The sequence below is a fragment of the Uranotaenia lowii genome, unplaced genomic scaffold, assembly GCF_029784155.1.
Source record: "Uranotaenia lowii strain MFRU-FL unplaced genomic scaffold, ASM2978415v1 HiC_scaffold_143, whole genome shotgun sequence".
In the NCBI taxonomy this organism is placed as follows: Eukaryota; Metazoa; Arthropoda; class Insecta; order Diptera; family Culicidae; genus Uranotaenia; species Uranotaenia lowii.
Genome location: NW_026597444.1, coordinates 3845 through 27801, shown reverse-complemented (window position 1 = coordinate 27801; position 23957 = coordinate 3845). Strand labels below are relative to the sequence as shown.

Genomic DNA, 23957 nt, shown 5'->3' with positions numbered 1-23957 from the left:
TGCAAATGCGATGAAGGTTCGTGCCCAGGAATTAATTAGGGGCCGAGATCGGTTGAAAGAAGACGATGGCTTAGCGTCAACATGATTGACAGGTCCGAATGACATCGATTCTTAGATAGTAATTTTTACGGATTTCATCATACTGCTAAGTCCCTAAATTAATTGCAGATCAACATGCCCTAAGCCTCACAGAGGAATCAAAAAGTACTCACCGTTCTTCGATCGTAGTAGGCAGCGGGGTCCGGTTCCTGAGGGCGCTGATGTACTGTTGCCGGGTGATCAAACCCGCTGTGCTGACCCCTCCTCCGCCCCCGCCCTCCGACAGATACCCATTGTCCATCGAGTCCGAGTACCGGGCCGGGTGAATTTTCCTCAACGCATCCCCATCGCTACAGTAACCTCCCCCGGGGCCTCCGAGGTCCTCACAATACTCAGCCGCCAGATAGTGGTGGTGTCCTCTATTCCCCCGGGTCGGTAGCGTCACGTGGCTGTTGTACCCTCGGAGAAGTGGCCTCATCGGGACCACCGTTGTCATTTGCTTGTCCTCCTGACTTTGCACCTGCTGCTGCTGCTGCTGTTCGTAGATTGTGTCCGTGTTGAGGATTTTGTTGGTTGGAACCGTGTTGAATTTGTTGTTGTTATTGTTATTGTTAAGATTATTGGCAGTGTTCAAATTGACGTCACTGTACAGAAACGAAGTGGCAGGTTTCTGCGGCGATGATAGCTGCTGTTCGGAACTTCCACTGTCGGAACCACTCGGCCGATAGGCCATCACACTGCTTCCGGATTCGCTCGAGTTCGAGTGCTGACCCATCGAGGCTCCCTGAGTCGAGTTCGAGTGCATGCTATCGGTCATGCAGTTCGGCAACAACGGCTGTTGCTTCAGGGGACTTCCCAGCACGTTGTTGTTTGATATGTTGTTGGTCGAGGCCGCGGACACCAGGCCATTGTGCTGTTGTTGCTGAAGCCCTACAACGGCCATCTTGGATAGTTCTTCCTTCGAGGGTTGCTGGGCTAGAAGTTGCGATGATGGTTTGCTGGTTCCCTTGACAGCAGCCATCGGTTTCGGAATCCCAGTGCCTACTACGGTTGGCTGGGCGATCATCGTTTTTGGAGGCTGCATTTGTTGCTGTTGCTGCAGCAGCTGTTGCTGTTGTTGCGACAGCAAACTAGTTTTACTTTCGGATTTGGTCTCAAGTTTTTTGCCACCCGATTGCAATTGCGAATGGGCGCCTCCCACAGGGGCCGGTTTCAGCTTGGCGTCGTTCTTCGGGACCGGACCATTACCCGTCGATATCGTCATGGCTGTCGGAATTTTGTGCGACTTTGGCGTAATCGGAATGTGCGTTTCGATCTGCTGTTGGTCCTTTTTGGCCAACTTGGATGATATCTTTGCCGATCCTCCACCGGACTTGGAAGAAATAACCTTCGAGGACTTTGAAGAACTCTTCACCCCAACCAATGCTTCACTCTTTCGGGAAGACTCCTTAATCTTCCCACTTGAAACGACCATCCCCGGGGAAATGCCATCATTCAAACTCAAGCTCGAATCACTTCGCTCGCTCCGGGCTGAGGAAAATCCGCTGCTCGAACTCGTCCTCTTGGAAATGGTTGACTTGGCAGTTTTGTCCTGGTGTTTTTCCTTGCTGCTGTTGAACAGCTTCAACTTGTCCAGCATGGACTGCTTCTGATGATGGCCACCACCGCCATTCGAATTCGGAATCCCGGAGCCAACAACATTCCCATTCGGAATCAGCGTGACATTATTGTTGTTGTGATTGTTATTGTTGTTGCTGCTGCTAGTCGTCACCGAGTACGGACTGGACGGGATTTTGCCAATCGTAGTGGCCTGTGGCTGACGAAGACTGAAATCGAGAAAAGCAAAAAAAAAAACACATTCATCAGTTCACAAACAGAGTTGGCCTTGGAGGTTCGAGATCGTTAGAAAGGAAATGTTTTGGTTTATAATTTGAAAAGCACATTCTGGAAGAAGGAGCCATATTTCGCTGCAACTCGTCTATCGTTTATCAAAACACATATTGTGAACCTTGAAATCGGAAAGGGGAAAAGCTTGACTCGGACAGATGGGGTGATTTATTGGTCTGGTCAATGAGTTGTGGCTGCTGCCTTTATTTGGTAAATTGTATGTTTCTTGATTTGTTTCCTTTTCAATGCTCTAAGAATGCCATCAGAACCAGAAGTTCGAAATCAACGTTTGTTCATTTCATGCCAATAAAAAGTTGGAAATATTTTGCCTCAAGTTTGAGCCTTCATATTATGATTATTTCAATCATTTTAGACACGACTTTCTGGATCACCTTTTTTCGGAAGACTGGTGGTTTTGAATGGAATGTTTGAAAGTTGCTTTATAACATAACACATCAATCGTTCCAAAAAACATGTTTATCATTTGAACGCTTATAAGGCAACTTAAACATGTTTTAACTTGATTTTTAAATAGCTTTGCTCTAAATATATATAAATGGAATAAAAGTTCATATTCCAAAGCAAATTTCACCGAGTTGTAAACAAAACGAAAAAAAATACAAGAATAACATAAGCAGGGTGGCCACTCAAAATTATTTTTTGATCTTCCGCATTTTTCCAGATTTTTTCCCGCATGATCTCATGAAATTCCGGGTCCGCAGCCCGTGGCGTAGAGGATAGCATTCCAGTCTTCTAAGCAAACGGTCGTGAGATCGAATCCCGGTCACGGCATACATAGTACACTTTCTGTGGGTTGGTGGTTTTAGCATTTGTAAGATGCTAGCCATTATATCCTCGAAAGATGTACGCTTAGAGTTAAGTGAAAGGAATTTCTTCGAGGAAACATTAAGTTTCATTGAGATCCTGTATGTGTTTGTGTTCGTTTGTGTTCGTTTTTTATAATACAGAAAACCAAACAAAATTCCGAACATTTATGTTTGAAACCACATGAAGAAAATTCGATTAAACTTTCTTTTAGTGGTGAATGATCTTTCAATGGATTTTTTCAGTTATTTAACCAAATCAACGACAAATCATTAGATTGATACGCAGGATTTTTATGAAATTTTAAAAAGTCACTCGAGTCGAAAATGTTAAACAAATAAGATTATTCATAAAAAAAAGGATAAGTTTCACCGGGGTAAGTGATGACGCAGGGTAAGTGGGGACGATGGCTATTCAAAACAATACTGTGTTTTCAAACTTGTATTGCGAATGTTAAATTTACTTGTTATCTATCCAATAACTGTAAAAGAATTACGATTCTGACAATAGCGGATGTTTACAGCGACTTTTTGTTAATTTTATATTTTTAACTACGGTCGAGTTAATGTGCATCTTTTTCAATTGCAAATTTTTCGTAAACTAGCTGGATTTTGACGAAAACCTCTAAATTGAAACAATCCTTACATTCGAAGCAGAAAAGGCGGTTTAAAATGAAGAAAAAGAGTTTGTTCACATAAAACTAAAATTTTGTCCATAAACCCTACTTGGGGTAAGTGGGTACGGCTTTATACAGTCTTGATGTGAGCACATTTTTTTTCAATTTTCTGTCCTTTATCCAATACACTTTAGTTAAATTTAGCTTTTGGATCAGGGAAAATTCTGTATAGTAGGTATATGTTTTTTCTGGAATAAGTATATATTTTCGATTAAATTGGATTTCTTCAAACTTCGAAAAAAAAAGTATTTTTTTATTTTAAAATTTCTATAAAAAATTGCAACAATTTCGGCCGAACATTTGGCGCAACTGTTGGTGCGATGAATATTCGAAAAAATAAAAATAAAAAAGTATTCGGCCCGATTATACGGTACATCTTTATTCAGAATCACTGATTGAAAAAAACTAATTATTCGATTTCTCGAAAAAAATCACACTAGATAGGTCTTATTCGATACAAATATTTTTAGTCCGAGCAAGCTTTTTCTAAACTATATTAAAAATGTTGGCAAACTGAGGGTAAAACCGCCATAACTCCACTTTCCGATGAGAACGGTGGCTCCAACAGCCTTCATTCAATTTGTTGGAAAAAAATCACACTAGCCAGATCTCATTTGGTTCGAAATTTCCAAATCCAAACCTGCTTTTTTATGAATTTATTCACATATGAAGGCGAATTGAGGCTAAAAGCAGCCATTACTCCATTTTTTTATGCGTGCATTGGTCAAATAGCCTTCATTCGCATTGTCAAGAAAAATCTCTCTATTTGTTCTGAAATTTTCCTGTGCGAACAAGCTTTTTTACTGGATTGTTGCAAAAAGTTGGAAAGTTGAGAGTAAATCAGCCATAAGTCCAGGTAAGGTTGTGTGCGGTGGTTCAAACAGCCTTCATTCGATGTTTCTGAAAAAATCACACAAGATAGGTCTCATTTGTTACAAAATTTTCAAGTTCGATCTTATTTTTATCATAATCAATAGAAAAATATTGTGAATTTGAGGTAAGGCTGTACCAAGAGGGGGAGGGAGGGTGCTTAGGGGTTTAACCCCCTCATAGCGATTTTTTCAAACCAAATTTTCTGTTCATGAAATAAAACTATCAAAGTAGTGGGAAATTACTGTACCCAGAAAAGTGTCTTAAAATAGGTGCAAACATAATTATCAGAAAAATTTCCTCGCCTACAGCGGAGTTATATTCCATGTCACTCTAAGACCTACAGTTTGAACTCAGGGCTTTTCATTTTACGATAAAATATGATATTGACAAATGGTTACCAATTATTATAGTAAATTTTGAATTGCAATTCCTTTAAATGCATTGCAACGGGTGACGATTTTGCTTGGTAATAAAATTAAGGTTTGCTTCTGTGGCAGTGAAAAAAATGCAATAGATCTTATTTTTAAGGGACTTAAAAGGTGTTTTGCCCTCAAAAGAAGATTTTCATAAGAAGTGTACACATGTTCAAAATCACCAATCAACTGATTTAACTTTACAATTCATTTATGAAATCCTAATCTAACGTATCGACAATTTTGAACACTGGATTTTTTTTTAAACGATATTTTCGAAATAAGACGATTTTTGAACATGTCAAAAATAGGTTCTAGACATTCCTGCTTTTTGTCCAAACCACTTTTGGGTGGTAAATTGATTTGGACATTGCTTCCCGACGCAAACATTGGCTTAGAACCCAAAACAAAGCAATCCAAAACTAATCTTTTAGCTTCTTGGTTTCACCTCAGAATGGTCTACCTGCTTGGAAATGATCGATTTATAATCCAAGTTGGCCACTTTACTCGAAATGAGCGATGAATTTTGCCCGGTTGTTTTGATTGTTTTAAACGATTTCTTTTTTTGCACGTAAACAACAATCGTTTAAAAATAGAATCATATGGCAGACTCGAGAAACCCAACATTCACTTCGATTAATTGAAAGATGCATGTCATGAAAAATATTGTGCAGAAAAAAGACCATTTGTCCAAAAATCAATTTCAATCTCAAACTTTTTATTTATGATTCTTGTCCACATTTATGGATTTTTATTTGATAAGTAAGTTTCAAAATTTACATAATAATTGTATTCAGAAAATTCCTAATTTAAAGGTAAATAATTTATCTTTTTTAATCAAATTTATAAAAATTCAAATAAATATTTCAAATTTTAAAGTCCACTTTGATATTACAAATTTTTAAGTTTTAAATAAAATTGACATTTTTATTTTTAAATATTCAGCTTAAGTATAAAAAAAATCTTAATCGAAGAAGCCTGCGATTAAAAATATAAATAAGTTTTAATTATTTTAACATTTTTAAACCTCCTTTTTCGAATCGATCACGATTTTGAAAATCAGCTTTGAAAAGTGAGAAAAATAATTTAAAGAAAATAACAATTTCTATGTTTAATTTTGATCTGTAATGTTTTCTAAATTTGTGTTTTGTTCGTACTTTCAATGTTTAACCAAATTTGGAATTTTTAATTTTTTCGAGTTTTTGAATTCCAATTCAAATTTATGAAAATATCGGTTTTTTTTTCAGTTAGTAGGTTTAGTTTCAATGATGATTGGAACGAATATGATTTATTTCAAATAATAAATGTTATTATCAAAAATTCCGAAAATAAATCTTATTTGCACTTTATTCTGATATCAGTAAGAATTTAATTTAAAAAAAATCATCTATGATTTTGATTACTGAACTTCATAAGAATAGAAAATTCTTTCCAATCTAAAGTCGATTGTACATGGCAACAAAATTAATTTTTTGACATTAGCTGAAGAGTTGTAAATAGATTAAAAATTTGTATTTGTTCTCATGCAGGTTGTTAGTTAGTTATCAAAGATAAATTTAATCAAAACTGTTCAATTTTAAATAAGATATTTGAACCAAACCTAGGGTAGGTTTTTTGAATTAGGGAATTTTGATTTAAATCCTTTTTATTTCTGATGAAACTTGTATTAGTTGTTTTAATTTTTTTACATTTAATTTCTGCTTTTTGTTTTCATTTTGGTTGATACAAAATAATAATTTTGATAATAATTTCGTTTTTGGAAGCCATGTTCCTGGATTATTATAATTTGTGCTGCCTTTAATGATTTTTTTTAGCAATCTGCTATCTAAGAGTAATGAGTTTTATTTTGAATAATTTTAAATAAATTTACAAAAATAAATATGAAATTGAAACTTGAAATCTGTTTTTTTTTCTTCGCAGTTTGAACACTTTTTCCCCATTGTGCAATGGTTAAATAAATTTCACATCATGAAAAACAGTGGTTCTCCGATTATTAAAAAAAAAACTTGAAAAATTCATATGTAAATTGTTTTTAAAGTAAAATTCACCGCATTCTTCATCAGATTTTTTTAAGCAGCGATTGTAAGGTGTAAAACTAAAAAAAAATCACCTAAAGGTTCACCTAATTGGTTTTGGAAACTTGTGCTCAGGAATCTCCTAAAACATAAGGTCTTTTTATTTTTCTGGAAGCCAAAGAAGAGTCCAGAATAAATAACTTTCTTCTTAACGACAACTGGATGGAAAACCAGTGTTGCTGGGTTCCATTCCATTCCATTTATATCCAAAAAATTTTCCAGTAAGTTCCATATACTGAAATCACTAAAAGTGAAATAATAAAAAAAAACCAAAATAGACATTCGCCAAACAAATTTGCGCTTTTTTCGTACAAAATATCATTTAAAAAATCTGCAAAAAGAAACATGTTTAGATTAAATACACGGGTTTGGAAATTCGTAAAAGCTACATTTGATACACCATGTTGTCTGTATCAGTACCTAAGTAACAAATGTTAAGCCAACTTGCATTTGAAATTTTTATTATGGCTTTAGTATCGCATGTTTTGTGCCGCTCTGTTTATGGAGTTTTTATTTCAGTCATGAGAAATGCATCTATTCTTATTTTGACCATTTGTTGTCAAATAGTTTTGAAAACGCTACTGAAGCTTTTACTAAACACACTGTTCAAGCTGTTTTGAAAGAATTGTGAGTGCTCTGTAAAAACTACAGTAAAACGCAAACTTAGAAGTTTGCTCCAACCCTTCTTTCGAATGTTTTATAATAGCACTCACTCAGTGCTTGATTACTGAACCACCACAAAAATTGGTGACAGTTCTCAATCAATATTTCAAAACAGGACATACCCAGGTTAGTTTGCACATATTTGAATTGGAATTCCCATTTTTGCACATTTTAGATAAGTTATGTGTGTTGGTTTTGAGTTGAAATAAAAAAAAAATATACATACATAAAAATCTCTGAAAGACTTCAAATCACAAGAAGTGGTATTAAAAAGCTCTTCAATATGAGTATTGAGTGAATGTGCCCAAATAGTAGAAATAAAAATTTGTTGCTTGACGCCATCATTAATCCATAATGGCGGCTTCCGCTTTCATTTTCAAAGCAGTCAATAACTGAAAATCTCTTGAAACATCCACAATATTGGGTGAGAGGGATAAACGAGTAGAAGTCGAATTTCGTTGTCTGAAGCCATTTTGAATTCCTTAAATAATGGCTATTATTTGAAAGAGATCAACGAAAACAAGTCTTGGATTTCATGGTGGCATCTGATAGCAAAATTCGACTTGTACTCATTTAGCCATTTCAACCAGCACCCATACTTTTGGAATTTTATGAGATATTCAGTGATTAAAATCATTTCAATGTTCAGAGGAAGCCACCATCTTGAATTTCAAGATGGCGTCTGAGAGCGAAATTCTACTTCTTCTCGTTTAGTTCGTTCACCGGATACTCATATTGTGGGAGTTTCAAGCGATTTCCAGTGATTAAAATCATTTTAATATTCTTCTAGTTGAACCCTTTACCCAATGCCCATATTTTGGGGGTTTAATGAGATTTTCAGTCATTTACAGCATTTTATGTTTCAGCTAAAGCTGCTTTCACGATGACGTCAGATAGCAAAATTCAACTTCTACTCGTTTAGCCCTTTCACCCAATACCAATATTGTTGGGGTTACATGCGATTTTAAGTCATTTAAATCATATTAAGGTTTAGCGGAAGCCGCCATATTGGATTTTAAGATGACGTCAGACAACGAAATTCAACTTCAAATGGTTTATTTTACGGGTCATTCACAAAAAATCCCTTTTCATTTAAAAATCTGTCATAATTTACTGTATAAAGATTAACAACTCAGAAATGAGGAACTCATCCTAAGCGTGCAAGGCATGCGAGAGAAATGTCAAATTTTAGCTTTTTATAAAACCATTATAAAATTATATATTATATAATTAACCATTTGTCTGACCATAATAAAGCTATTAAGCATTGCATTGACTTACAAGACACAAAATGACGCCATATTGATGGATTCACAATGTCAAGAAATTGAAAATATTACTTCAGTCCTATTTTTAAAAGTTTTATAAAAGCTTTGGTGACCAAAATTTTAAAGCATAATGATTTTATTGAAGTTTAGAAAATTGTTTAGAATGTTCTTTAGCTTTTTATGAAGATTAATCCTTTGGTTTTAATGAAGTTTTGCTGATCATAATATAGCTAAAATTGTTACTTGGGTATGATAAAAAATCTTTTTTTTTCAGTTTGTTTCAAAATTTCGGTCTGTTGGCAAATTCATTGAAGTTTTTTAGAACTCAGTAGCAGATTTTTTTATACTTTCGTTCGTTACAGTCATATTCCAGTTTTGGTGAACCAGCTATGTATTCGATTGGACTACGTGCTAAAGTCATTCCGACTCCCCCCAAATAGTCATCATAAGCAAATCGCATTATGAAAACTGCACACACAGGAAGTCAGCAAAACTGATCTAGTCATAAATTGTGACCAAAATGTCCCCTGAGATCTTCACATCGTTTGGTTTAACACATTCGTCGCCACGGCACCCATATTTGGGTGACGGGTGTATTTCCTGGGGGGCCCCGTCACATCACAAAGCGTGTGACGCTCTCTTAGTTGAGTTTACCACTCAGCTTCGCCACACGTTTCAAATATGGGAATTCTCCCTCTTTGCTTTCTCTCTCCGATAATTTCTTTGGGCCCGGCTAGCAAAACTACCAAAATGAGCGTGGCGACGAACGTGTTAATCAGCTGCCATGCTATGTATGTAGGTATTCCGGTACCAGGTGGTAGGTGGCAGGACGTGAGAAAAAATTTCCAGCAGCTTCCTGTTGAAGGGAACAAACGAGCAAGTTCAATTTTTTTAGGTACTGAAGAAGAATGTAAGGAAAACCACTCCCACTTCCCGATCCTGGAGAAAATAAAAACTGATAAAAAATTGCCGGTATCCCTGTTGAGGTGACAATGACGCTGCGATGAAAAGTGTTGAATCCCCATTTTTCCACTAGGAACCTACTAGAGGATTACACTAATTGCTTAGCTTTACAGTCTTGTAAAATATTGGTAAGAATTTAGCTTGCTTGTTCAGATTCTGTTTTGCGAATCCAGACTCAAATTCCCAAAAGATTAAAACTGATTAAGAATGTTTGTATGAACTTATGTTTTTAAGAGTAAAATCTTCTGGATTTCCTTAAAAATCTTCATTTTATTTTTTTAACTTGGAAAATTGACTAAACAAGGGTTCTTCGATGTATGAGTTCGTTTATTCACTGAAACATTTTCATTTTCCGATTTTTTCTCTCTAAAATAGCTGTAGAGAAACATTTTATTTTCCCCTCCGATCCGGAAATGTATTTTGCCACAAAGAGCTATCAAAATTTTCATCACGGGACTAGCAGACTCTGCTGCATCCCCCCCTCGATGCTTTAAACGACGCAAAAGGAAACCTACCGACGAAAAAAAAAATCATAAATAAAAGAAAACAAATCATACCTGCTTCCAACGCCGCCCTTCGGAATCTGCGTGATGATGGCCGTCGTGGTGGCATTCGAGTTGCTAGACATCAGCGTCCCCGTCGTCGTCGTCGTCGTTCCTCCATTATGATGATGTTGGGGACTCCCGGAGAGGCTGTTACCATCCAGGGGGCTTCCGCCATTTCCGGCCATAGCCAGCCCACTTCCCAGGCCACCCACACTTGTGAGCGTGTGCTTCTGGAGGCCTGGCGAGAGTCCTGGAAGCAGAGGGAAAAACGTTGAAAGGGAGACATAGTGTTAATTTTTGCGAGGAGTTTTAAGTTGAAACAAAAAAAAAATGAAAAAAAAACTGCAAGGTTTGAAAGGAGGGATGAAATCGCTTTGGGAGATGCTAACCAATTATTAGAAAACATATGAGAGCAGTATGAATAAAGGATGAGAAATTAAAACGGTACTTCTCCCTAGTGAGGGGATGCGATGAAATGTAGCCAATTGGGTTGTTTTGAGGTTTTGGAAAAAATGCTTAGGTGTGGTGTTTCAAACGATCGATACTTAAAAAGAAAAGGATTCAGAGAAAAACATATTTGAAATTTCGAAACATAAGTTGCTTTTAAAATGGGGTTCAAGTTTTTAGTGAAGAATATCAAACTAAATCAATGTTTGTTTTGGATGATGGATTTTTTATTTAATGATTACCTCAAAAAAAGCTCTAGTATGAATTTATAATTGATGGCAGAACCCGAACGTCAACAATGACATCTCAGTTTTTTCATATTTGACTGAATGTTCGCTTTACGAAGCATTTTAGATTTAGATTTTTTATTTTTAATATTTAGAAAGAAATTTAAATTCACCTGCGTTCCCCTCAAAGGTTCTTGTCATATTCTGATAAAAAAAATAGATTTAACCTACCAGATGTAACGATTACACTAGGAAACCCCATTTTTGGTATCTATATTTAAATAACTGATTTTATAGGATTTACTCGTCCTGAATTCCAACATGCCTATTCTTGAAGCCAGAAATCCCATGAATATTTCCTCAGATTTATATCAAGGTCTTTAAATGTTACTTTCAAGATAAACGAAATTTCTTTATAATTTAATAAGTGATGTATTAGCGATATTCAAAGTGGGAAACTTATATGTATAAGGGATGTTTTGGGATGTTTAGTGACACTACTTAGTGTAAAAAAAAAATTTTGTGGCATTGTTTTTGTTTGTGGATTTTGAAATATCGTCAAATGAATGACCAAAATTTTTGTGCAGGATTGTGAAGACCCAACATGTGGTAGGTACATCATTCTAGGAGTCCTTGGGGATCTAACAATAAGCTAAAATTTGAATAAAAGTAAGAACCAATAATTCATGAAGGTATGGGAAGTCGGGTTAGTTGTAGAAGGGGTAAAGAAGGTCAATTTTTCTGCCATATTCCCCTAACTAGATCAATGGCTGACTTTGTTTTGTTTGTTTTGCATAGTGTTGCCAAAAATAACAAACGTTCCCATTGACATTTGTTTTATTTTATTTATCTGCAGTATTGCCAAATACAACCATTATTTTATTTTATTTTTATAATTGAATTTGATTTATTTTCGTATAGTCTTCATCTCATCCCTACATCAACATCGTGTCTTAGTGACAATAAAAAGTTGTCCACCGATAAAATAAACAAAATACGGTGGTTAAATCGTGCGCAAAATAGTAGCCCCGTTAGCGAGGTAAAATTTTGAAAAAAATCGTGAAGGATATCGATACGAAAATTATTAGTGGGCATCTGGGGAATTTTCTGTCAACCAATTTTCATTGAAAAGCCCAGCTAGAATAAATCGGAGAAGAACGAGAAGAAAAATTTAAAAAAAAATTATATCTATTAGAGCAAGTTCACTAGTGTTGGGAAAAAGTTGTAGAAATTTTGACATTTTGAAAATTTTACCATGCAAAAATGTTTTCAAGATCTTGGGGCGTTGTATTTTTTTACAACACTGTTTCTATTTCAGCCGTATGTGATAGAAAAATTGCTATTTTTGCATCACAGCAAGCGAAAATACAACACGTGTTGTAAAAAAACTAGAAGTCCACAGATCTTTAAAATGTTTTTGCTTGGGAAAATTTTCAAAATGTGCCGTAAGTGTCAAAATTTCTACCACTTTCTCCCAACACCAGTGAACTTGCTCCTTCTAAATTTGGCTGACAATCTAAGGAAGAGGCAAATCGATAAGAGGTGCATAAAGATTGACACAGTTAACAACCAAATACTCCCAAAAATGCATACAAAAGTGACCGTTTTCCTCAAGTTTAATACTCTGTTTTGGTTGGATCTGGAATCGAGCTATTAAGCAAAAACTGGTGTTTGGAAATATAAACAAACTGTTTCTTGGTTACTGCAAGCGAAATTCCCCTAAATAAATGCAATGATTTCTAATGGTTACGTGTTCAATAATTAGAATATCCTGTTAAAAATTAGAATCATTGTGTTCAATAATTGGGACAAAAACAATTAAGAATAAAAAGGCTTAAATGATTATTTTAAAATATATTTCCACGAAAAAAAAATCAAGATAAAGCTACATTATCAAAATTTTATCCGGGGATCCTTTCGTTATTATTTTTTAGCCAAAAATACGTTGAACTTCAAAGATGGAGTTCAATACATAGTGTTCTTCCCCTATCACTAAAAATTTCATCAATTTTCATTCATTCGCTCAAAAGTTTTCCACAAATTAAAGTGTTGCATTTTTTTTTTCGAACACAGTCCTTAGTAGGGTGGCAGCCAAAAGGGTCATGGCGAATTTCGCAAACCGACCATTTTGTAGATTTAAAAAAACTCAGCTGTGCAAAATTTCACCTCGATGGGGCTTGATTCAGAAGTGCCTCAAAGCGCTCTAAATTTCTGTTTTTCATCCGTCAAAAATCACCGAAGGAGGAAGCAATGGAAATTGAATAAAAAATCATATTTTTTATTAAGATACCATATGACGTCAAAATGTGGAGTTTTCTAAAAAAAAATTTGCGAATTGCGAAAATTACGTAAGAGGGGACTAAAGGAAATCCGAAAAATCGAAATTTTTAATTTGAAGCTAAATGACCTAAAATGCATTTCTACGCCATTCGGGTTTAAAGTTATAATTGCGATTTCCCGGATTCACATAGTTTTTAAAATTCTGGAGTCGTTTTTCGAGATAACACTAGATTATGAAAATTTGTGTGTTTTTTAAGTCATGTGGCATCAAAAGTAAAATTTGGGTATTTCTGATTTTCTTTTGGTGAATTTTTTAGGTAAAAACCGAAACTTTGAACGCTTTTATGCACCCCTGAATAAAGTCCGATTTAACTGAAATTCAGCACAGGCCAGGTCGGATTTCAAAATTCGATCAAGAAATTTTGAATTCTCCAAACCTTAGGGTCTAAAAAGCTTCGTTTTGGTTCAGAATTCATTCATGAATTTTTAAATAACATTTATATGAGTAAACTTTATCTTTTATTTTTGTAAGGGAAAATTGAATATTTTGTACTGAAAAATCAACATCATTTTTGTAGTTTCTGTGGAACTCAGACTGATAATAGGTTTTGTACCAAAGTATGTTGTATATTGATAGAAACTTCATTCTCACATTGGTTAGAAATTGAAATTGTTCCAACAGAACATTTGTTTTGATTGTGTATTAAATTTTTTTTTATCAGTAGATATATTTAGCAGGTTATTTCTGAACTGTTCTTCTTATGTTGAGCTATGTTGAAATATTTCATATTCCAAAACATGGAACAAATGAAATTTCTATCAAATTCTAACATTCTTTGTGATGAATTTGGATTTTGTGAAAGAAAAAACCAAGATAATATTGATTAAATGAAATTTTCCATACAAACATGCATAGAAAAAAAAATAACATCGTCTGTTGGGCGATAATGATCCCCATTTTCTACCATCATTTTTGATTGCATTAAGCGGTTCGAACGAAACTTGGTCAGGTACTAGATTACACATTTTAACATCTTTAGACCAAATATCAAGATTTTTCAATAAAAGTTGGTATAGGGGGCTCGCAGGCCCGTGCGAAGGACCCGTTTATGGGGGGGGGGCTTTCGAAATTCAAATTTAGCAAAAGATAATAAATAACAGTACCAAAAATACACAATAAACAAGGAAATGAATTTCTTACATCAGTTTCAAACTCATATGATTATAACACAAACTCAAAAAATTATACAATTAGCTGATGAAATATAACAAAATTTCCAAATCATATTGAAAGTTTCAAATCAATGATATTTTCGGTAAGTCATTGAAAAATTTTTCAAAATGATGTTCCTTATGCTAAACTAGATATTTGCTTCAAAATTATTTCCAAGCAGTCCAGTTTTCAAATTTGAAAAAATATTTCCAAAACACAGAATGAAAACAAAATCTGAATCAAAAAATAAATCAGATCAAGTAAAAAATCAACCATTATTAATTGTTGAAAAAATGACAACAATTGTTTATCATTAATCATCTTAATTTACATTTATTTTCATAATCTTCAACTGAAGGGTTGATTGAAAAATTCCGATGTAGTGTTTTAAATTTGAAAAAAAACCAATCGCGATTTAAAATGTGAATTTTTGAAAGGAAACAATTTAAAGGGTTATGTTTATAGAATACAAAAATTCAGAAATGGAAAACATAGACAAACTTATCAAAAATATTTTTGAATATTTTAATAGCTTAACTTTAAAATTCGGTAAATTTATTTAAAAATTGCAAAAAACTGTACTATGAAATTTGGGAAACTTTTTTGAAAATTGAAATAAAATATGAAAAAAAGGTTCTTAACATTTAAGATTTTTTTTTTCAATAAATACGTCTCACCATTATAAAAACTTATTTATAAGATTTGATTAATAATTCAAGGGAACAGGATTTTGGTGCATATGTTTTAATGATTGATTTGGTAGATTTTAGCGTCCTGAACTCGAACCTTTTGTCAAATTTGAGCTACCACATTGAATTTTGATAATATGGAGTTTTAAATATGTCAGTTTTAGGTGAAATCAATCATTGATAAATGATTGACTAAAAACCTAAATTCAAGATGAAATTTGATTATGATTTCGTTCAAAATAGATGCATTATCTAAAAAAGTAGAATTTAACAGTTTTTAAAAATTTGGAAAGTTTTCATAACAAGTATGTTTGACATTACTACAGAATTTGTAAGAACCTGTAAAACGAATAAATTCGTTTACAATTCAATTTGGTTCAAAACTTCTTTAAAAATTCTTTAAATGAGGAAAAGTAAACAAATAGAAAACTTCTATAACTTTTTTCGTGGAACTCAAAATTACTTATAGTCCTCATGGAAGTTGATAATTGATTCAAAACTTTTATTGAAATTGTTATGTTCTTGTTTCCAAGTTTTGTCAAAAAAGTGTAGGACTTCTTTAAATCGATTTTACCCTTTTTAAAAAGATATCTCAATTACATGGAGTCCAACTTGTCGATGTGTAAAATAAGTATTTGATGAATTGATTTTCAAGGTAAATGGCTCGTTCAAAACTCTGTTCTTGTTAAGTTACACCTCTTAATAAAAACCCATTTTAAAGACGAGGTAGGGTTTTTGTGTGTCAAGTTAAGAGTTTCAATACAAAAGGTTTAAGGTACACCGGGGTAAGTGTGGACGATGGCTATTAAAATAAGCACAGTATTATTTTCAAGCTTTCAATGCAGAATATTCAATTTACTTGTAATCCATCCAATAACTGTGAAAAAGATACGGTTCCGACAATTGCGGATGTTTGCAGTGACTTTTTGGGAATATTCTATTTTCAACTACGATGTCGAGTTGATGTGCATCTTTTTCAATTGCAAATTTCTCGTAAAATAGCTGGCTCTTTACAATAAACTCTACATTGAAAGTATCCTTACATTATTTAATAAAGAAGAAAAAGGAATATATTTTCAAAAAACTAAAATTTTGTCTCCAAACCTTACCTGGGGTAAGTGTGGACGGCTTTATATAGACTTGATGTTTACACATTTTTTCCATTTTCTCTTCTCCATTCAATACAATTTAGCTATATTTAGCATTCTGATCATGAAAAGTTGAGTAAAGTAAATGTTTGTTCTGGAATAAGTATGTATATGTTTTCGATAAAATCAAATCTCATGTGTCGCAACATAAATTACACCCGATAATCATTGAAAGATGCCTTACTTAAAGTACGTTAAATTTTTTTTCAAAATTTTGGACGGTGCGCGCAATAAAATAACGTATTCAACCAAGAAAACACAATTTTTTTGAAAACTTCCTGAGAAATCAAAGGCAAAATCTACCGTCCACACTTACCCCATAAAGCGGGGTAAGTGGAGACGCCAGCAGTCCATTAAAATTTACGTGAATACTTTTCTCGCTTTGCTTCTATCAAGCTCATCTCTTCAGCGTTTGTAAACAACATGATCTGCATCACATTGAACTCAATTTTATCAAAACTGCTGATTTTTAATGATTTTTTTTTAAGTTGATTTGATTTGATATTCGATTATTTGAAAGGGTGCCGTGCGCTATTCCGATTAAGCACTCTTTTTTTTTTAAGTTGAACTATACGAAAAACCGCCCACACTTACCCCGGTGGACCTTACTGAATTGCAAATCAAAATTAACAATCAAAAATAAGTTTCAATTCGTGAACGTGTCATATAGTGTCGTAAAATTGAATATCTCAAGTCTAGGGTGATGTAAGAGTTAATTCCGCCGGAGGCGAGCCAAATTTCTGTCTTGCTTGTTAACACTTATTTTGAAACATTTTTCGAGATAAAAAATAGTCCGATACTATGGTGAAAATTTTACTTGAAAAAAATCTGTATGGGGGGGGGGGGTTAAACGCCTAAAACACCCCCCCCCCCCCCCCCGTTCGCACGGCCAAGGGGGCTCCCATACAAAAACCACAAAGTATATGGCACAAGCTGATTGATTTACAAGTAATATTTACCAAATGTTTTACACGAACATATTTTAACACAATTGATTGATTCGTTATGTTAGTTGGCAAGTTTTGATACATTTGAATTAGTTATTGTATTAATAAATCTCTTTGTTGGGACGGGGGGATGGGGTCCCGTAGAAAGAAATTCATTGTAAAATGTCACAGAACTCGAACGATTTTCAAACGAATACGAAAAAGTTTGGTACAAAATGAAGGTTTTGAAGTCATAAATATTTTTGAATTTTAATCGTATTGTTTTTGTAAATGAGGGATCCTTAACATAAAAAAATTAAATATGGTAAATTCGAATAATTTTTAAAATAGTTTTAATAAAAATTGATAAATATAATGCGTTTTGTCTGCATGAGATAATTTATTAAATTGGCAAACAATTTTTGCTGAAATTAAAAAATATATTGTCTTGAATGACTCTTCCCATTTTAATTAATGAGAGCTCTCATATTATATAAATGTAAAATACATTTTATTAACGAAAATAAATTTCAAAGTGTTTTTATGAAGTTTGTTAAATTTTTTAACTTAGTGGAAAAATTACTGTATAGCAGTATCCACTTCTTATAATGAGATAATTCATTATATTATTGTAATAAAGATCCCTTCAATTTTTTTTAAAGAGTGGCTCCAATATACAACCAACATCAAGTACTACACTTATCGAAACATTTCTGACTGATATTAATTCAAACTGAAATAGAACTCATAGATTTTTATGCATGGCTTGAGAACTAAATAAACTAAATAAACCAAATTTCGAATGGGTTGAAAATTATTTCAAAACGAGAAATAATTTCCCTTCTTCCTTCCATAGAGGAAATTTTTAAGAACTTTTCAGATAACTCGAGAACTCATCAAGCAAATGGAACCAAATTTTGCATGAGAGCGTATTTGAGTACGAGAAATACTTCTATGATGATTTGGATTACTTCTTTGGAAAAAAAATTGCTTAGAAGGGTTATTGGATACGAAAGGACTGTTTGAGACCCCTTATTCCTTATAGTGAGAAGATGAGGAAGGAGAAGGGTTGCTCCAATCCTGTTTGAAAAGGATAACAATACCTTATCAAGCAAAAAAAGTAAATTGTTCATGGGAGGGTCTTAATGTAAGAAAAATATTCGTTTGATGATTTAAGACCCCTCCATCTAACAGAAGGGAAACAGAAAGAAAAAAAAAAGACTCTCATAACATTTTTCTTCTCATACAAGGCATCTATCCCTTCTTTCAGAGTGGAAACGAGAGAACGAGGGAGGCTTTTTTATATTTTTCGGATAACTTGAAAACTAATGAAGCAAATTAAGCCAAATAATGTATGTAATGCTATTTAGTCACGAAAAACGTTTCTATGTTTACTCAAAAACTGCTCTACATTTGATGTTGAAGACGAGGGCGATTCTATACAAGTCAAACATACATTCTTGCATAAATAAAGTGAAGGCAGAGTACTAATTTGAGAATTTAAACAATGAATGAAAAAAAAAATTAAAAATCGTTCAAGAAAATTAGATTTCGAAATTATTTCAAATTCGAATGCAATCTGTATTAAACTATCACTCTAATATTTATAAAAACAAAAAATAATTCAAAACAAGGACTAAACTGCATCATTTATCCGAGTTGTTGTTCTTTTTTGAGGATTTTTTTAGAAATCAAAGCAATCGTTACAATTCTTCGAAGGTTTCATAAGAGCAAGTTCACTGGTGTTGGGAAAAGTGGTAGAAATTTTGACATTTACGGCACATTTTGAAAATTTTGCCTTGTAAAAACATTATCAAGATCTGTGGCCTATCTATTTTATCTGTGTCGGCTGAAATAGAAACAGAGTTGTAAAAAAATACAACGCCCCAAGATCTTGAAAACATTTTTGCATGGTAAAATTTTCAAAATGTCAAAATTTCTACCACTTTTTCCCAGCACCAGTGAACTTGCTCTAACCCTTGCAGAATTCGCAGAATTTAAATTTTGCAGTGAATGTCGAGGAATAACGAAGCAAAACGCGACCGTAAAAAAAAACCCAACCGCACTCGAGCAAGGCCAACTTAGTTCCGGCCCCATTTGATTTATTGTCTACGGAGTATATTAATAGGACAATAATTAATCTTCAAAATCAAAGAACACTATCTCCAAACGGATTCAAAAAATACCGAATATGGAATTGCGAATCAAAATTTGCCTTGTACTTGCCAAGATAAATCACGATAAATTCTACCGCTTAGATTATTTTGTGGTCTTCAAGTTAAAAAAAACCATTTAATTGCCTCTTTCCGAGTTTGAAATTCAATTCAATAAAGTTTAACGATACTTCCTGATTTGAAACATTAAACTCATTTCATGTTCCTATTTCGAGCATTCCAGATTTTTTTGCACATATCCGGGCCGGGCAATTCCGGACAGTTTTTTTTTTTGAAAATCGCGAACTTCAATTTTTTATCGTAACACATCAGCCGCGTTTAAATCATATTCAAAGTTTCAACTTTTTTTTTTTTAATTTTATGCTTACTCTAGAAAAATTGTTTTCAAATCCAAAAATCTTAACTTACCATTACTCAAATTGAGTTTCGTGCTTAATATTGCAAAAGTGTTAATAAATTCCATTTTTTTAATATAGGTAGTTTTCATAGTAAAACCATGATAAGCAGTAATTTTTTTAAAATCAAGGAACTCAGAACTCGGTTTGGATTTTTTTTTTTCAAATTTCACGAATGAAATAAAATTGAGAACTCAGGATAAGGATCTTTCTTATTCGCCTTTGAGGGTTATTTCATATTTTTTTAAATGAGATTACTCACCCGTCTGCTGGTTCGGTGTCGGTGGCAGCGGTCGAACCTTATCCGGGGGACACCGCCGGGTGACCATGACCGTGGCCGGCAGCGGAATCGCCGTCCCTCCATTGAGCCCCGGCTTTGTGGCATAGGGCACGGGAAGTTGTCTGGAATGAGAAATAGTAGAGAGGGAAAAGGTTAGGAATCAATTTTAAAGCTATCGACTTAAAATGCAACTTTTGACCTGCTTGGGGTCAGATTAAAATGTCAGCTACCAGCATTAGTTTAGGGATTTGAAAAAGGAAACGGCAATCGTTTATCGATTTCCGTTGAATCGGTTGCTTCGAAAATGTTAATCGTTTGTACACCTACGCACAGAAGCTTCCATTTTCGGTTTATTAAGGAGACATCGATCGCCTCCCGAATGAGAGCCTACCCTTAAAAGATGGAAAAAGTCAATTGGGTGACAGCGAAAGCCATTCCTGGAACAGAGGGCGGAGGAGTGGATTTGTTTACTCATTCAAAGCTAAATTAATTCAAACATGCCTCGAGAGGAGTCTGGGGCGTCTATAAAGTTGACATCGTATCGCCCGAATCGGCTCAAGCCTACAGCTTCAAGAAGACCCGGCCAATAGGTCATCACATTTGCATAATCCCATTTGCTGTTGCTGCTCATCGAGATGGGGAAGAAGCATGATGATGGGCGATGTTTAATTTTCTCGCCCTTTTTCGTTATGGCCCGGTTCGATTTGGCTTAGAAACGGCTTCTCCATGACAACGTCTGCCCTTCCCCACCCCAAAACTTGGAAACATGACATGGTAAAATCTTGTACCGATCCACAGCTTACCTACTATTTATACCAGAAAACCCTAAGAAGAAGTTAGAAGATTCCGCACAAAGTAGGCGCCGCGGTGCACTTTTCTCTCGACTTTCGAACCCAACCGCATCCAGACCAGACACTATCTTCAGTTAGTCAGTGTCAAATGGAAAGTCATGGCTTGCTTCGCTACGATACGGCAACTGCATCGAACGAACCGACAGAAATAACATCTTTCGAATAGTGGGCGGATTGGCCGACTGTTGGGGGGCAAAATTCAAACGAATCCCTATTTGGGAGTATTTAAACCCAATCACTATGTCCCACTGTGTGTTCGCCTTCGAGGAGGTTCATTTCCAAAGATATTGGTTGGAAATATGCTTAAAATGCAGAGTGCGGTGTGCTCTAAAATGGAAATAAGTGCACAGAATGTGCAGAGGTAAGCTAAGCTCCGGTGACTTAGCTGTTGTTGGAACCGTGCAGTTTTGCCTAGACCTAACCTAGCAAAGGTAGGTGCCACCAACCCATTAAACTATGGATGCATTTCTGCTGCGTGTCATGCATATAAATTCGAAACAGAACTGGAACATTTGGTCGATTTTGTTAGAAAGGCGAACAACGATCGTTTCCTGGGAAAATAATTGAAAAATATGCACACGATATTCAAATCAATGATTTGCCAACATAGTGATTATAGATTTCGATACAATTATTTATGAGCTCACACCCGGTGATTTTCATTTCATTAAATTTTATTAACATTTGATTTTAAAAGTGATTTGTAGCCAAGAATTGGAAGTGTTAAAGAATGGAATATTCGTAGAATAGAGAAATTCGAAACCATTTATAATGAAAAACAATATGGAGCCATCTCCTAATCCCTCAGATGCATTCTCGTTTATTGCAAAAGCTTTTCCAATATATGTAGGTCCGTTATTGAGAATAAGCTCTGACTGCAACACATTGGCTCTAGTCTGTTCCATTATGTTTGAACTAATGGTGCATCTGGATCCCAATTTGTGGAAAAACCTGCATTCCACCGAAATGGTTCATCGAACCTTGGGGAGTGCATTGGCGTTTTGTTATTGTTCCTATCGCCATTTATTCGGACTTGCTGTTTCCATCATTATGCAGTGCCCATAATGCATCATAATTTGGTCGTTTAAAGTGCCATTCTAAATGCAGGCATCGAAACAAAGTCTGACTAAGACTTGAAAAGATTTGCCCCGAGGGACCAATCATGTAGTTGGGACTTCCATTGATGGAATTTTGCTGCCTCCATTAAGGCTACAGTGCGGTCTTGAAAACGACAATTTGGTTTGACAATAATTACGGATAAAACAATACCAAACCTTAAAAAAAAAATCTCAAAAAAACAAAAATTATAAAAAATCACAACTACTGAAGAAGGTCTTCAAGTTTTCGAAGAAAGTCTTCAAGTCTCTAAGATGCCGACAAAGGCCTTCAAGCTGCCGAAAAAGGTCTTGAAGGTGCCGATGAAGGTCTTAAAGGTGCCGAAGAAGGTCTTCAGGGTGCCAGAAAAGTCTTCTAGGTACCAAAGAAGGTCTTCAAGGTGCCACCGATGAAGGCCTTAGAGGTGCCGAAGAAGGTATTCAAGTTGCCGAAGAAAGTTTTAAAAATGCTGAAGAAGGTTTTCAAGATACAGAAGAAGGTTTTCAAGGTACCGAACAATGCCTTAAAGGTGTCGAAGATGGTCTTTGAAGTGCCGAAGAAAGTCTTCAAGGTGCCGAAGAAGGACTTCAAGGTGCCAATGAAGGGGTTCGAGGGGCCGAAGGAGTTCTTCAAGGCTGAGAAAGGTCTTCAAGGCCGAGAAAGGTCTTCAAGGTACCGAAGATAGTCTTTAAAATGCCAATGAAGGTCTACGAGTCGCCGAAAAAAGTCTTCAAGGTGTTGAAGAAAGTATGCAAAGCCGAGGAAGGTCTTCAAGGCCGGGGAAGGTCTTCAAGGTTCCGAAGAAAGTCTTCAAGGTGCCGAAGAAAGTCTTCAAGGTGCCGAAAAAGGTCTTCAAGGTGCCGAAGAAGGTCTTCAAGGTGCCGAAGAAGGTCTTCAAGGTGCCGAAGAAGGTCTTCAAGGTGCCGAAGAAGGTCTTCAAGGTGCCGAAGAAAGTCTTCAAGGTGCCGAAGAAGGTCTTCAAGGTGCCGAAGAAGGTCTTCAAGGTGCCGAAGAAGGTCTTCAAGGTGCCGAAGAAGGTCTTCAAGGTGCCGAAGAAGGTCTTCAAGGTGCCGAAGAAGGTCTTCAAGGTGCCGAAGAAGGTCTTCAAGGTGCCGAAGAAGGTCTTCAAGATGCCGAAGAAGGTCTTCAAGGTGCCGAAGAAGGTCTTCAAGGTGCCGAAGAAGGTCTTCAAGGTGCCGAAGAAGGTCTTAAAGGTGCCGAGGAAGGTCTTAAAGGTGCCGAGGAAGGTCTTCAAGGTGCCGAGGAAGGTCTTTAAGGTGCCGAGGAAGGTCTTCATGGTGCCGAGGTCTTCATGGTGCCGAGGAAGGTCTTCATGGTGCCGAGGAAGGTCTTCATGGTGCCGAGGAAGGTCTTCATGGTGCCTAAGAAGGTCTTCAAGGCCGAGGAAGGTCTTCAAGGCCGAGGAAGGTCTTCAAGGCCGAGGAAGGTCTTCAAGGCCGAGGAAGGTCTTCAAGGCCGAGGAAGGTCTTCAAGGCCGAGGAAGGTCTTCAAGGCCGAGGAAGGTCTTCAAGGCCGAGGAAGGTCTTCAAGACCGAGGAAGGTCTTCAAGACCGAGGAAGGTCTTCAAGGCCGAGGAAGGTCTTCAAGGCCGAGGAAGGTCTTCAAGGCCGAGGAAGGTCTTCAAGGCCGAGGAAGGTCTTCAAGGCCGAGGAAGGTCTTCAAGGCCGAGGAAGGTCTTCAAGGCCGAGGAAGGTCTTCAAGGCCGAGGAAGTTCTTCAAGGCCGAGGAAGGTCTTCAAGGCCGAGGAAGGTCTTCAAGGCCGAGGAAGGTCTTCAAGGCCGAGGAAGGTCTTCAAGGCCGAGGAAGGTCTTCAAGGCCGAGGAAGGTCTTCAAGGCCGAGGAAGGTCTTCAAGGCCGAGGAAGGTCTTCAAGGCCGAGGAAGGTCTTCAAGGCCGAGGAAGGTCTTCAAGGCCGAGGAAGGTCTTCAAGGCCGAGGAAGGTCTTCAAGGCCGAGGAAGGTCTTCAATGCCGAGGAAGGTCTTCA

The 23957-nt window shown here is 35.8% G+C and overlaps 2 protein-coding genes across 2 annotated transcripts in view; one reads left to right on the top strand and one right to left on the bottom strand.

The window, feature by feature from the left end:
- Positions 1-20637, bottom strand: part of LOC129759370 (protein sickie-like) — a 44070-nt gene extending 23433 nt beyond the window's left edge. The window contains exons 1-4 of the mRNA XM_055756801.1: positions 20504-20637; positions 19989-20128; positions 10240-10477; positions 213-1865 (exon numbers count right to left, since the gene is read on the bottom strand). Coding sequence (XP_055612776.1) covers positions 213-1865; positions 10240-10477; positions 19989-20128; positions 20504-20637 — 2165 coding nt within the window. The remainder of the gene's footprint in view (positions 1-212; positions 1866-10239; positions 10478-19988; positions 20129-20503) is intronic.
- A 1724-nt stretch (positions 20638-22361) lies between these two features.
- Positions 22362-23208, top strand: LOC129759371 (uncharacterized; the record flags this gene model as incomplete). The annotated part of the gene is made up of 2 exons (XM_055756802.1): positions 22362-22624; positions 22697-23208. Coding segments are annotated over exons 1-2 (775 nt in total), but the record flags the coding sequence as incomplete, so codon positions are not given.
- Between the last annotated feature and the right edge of the window lie 749 nt (positions 23209-23957).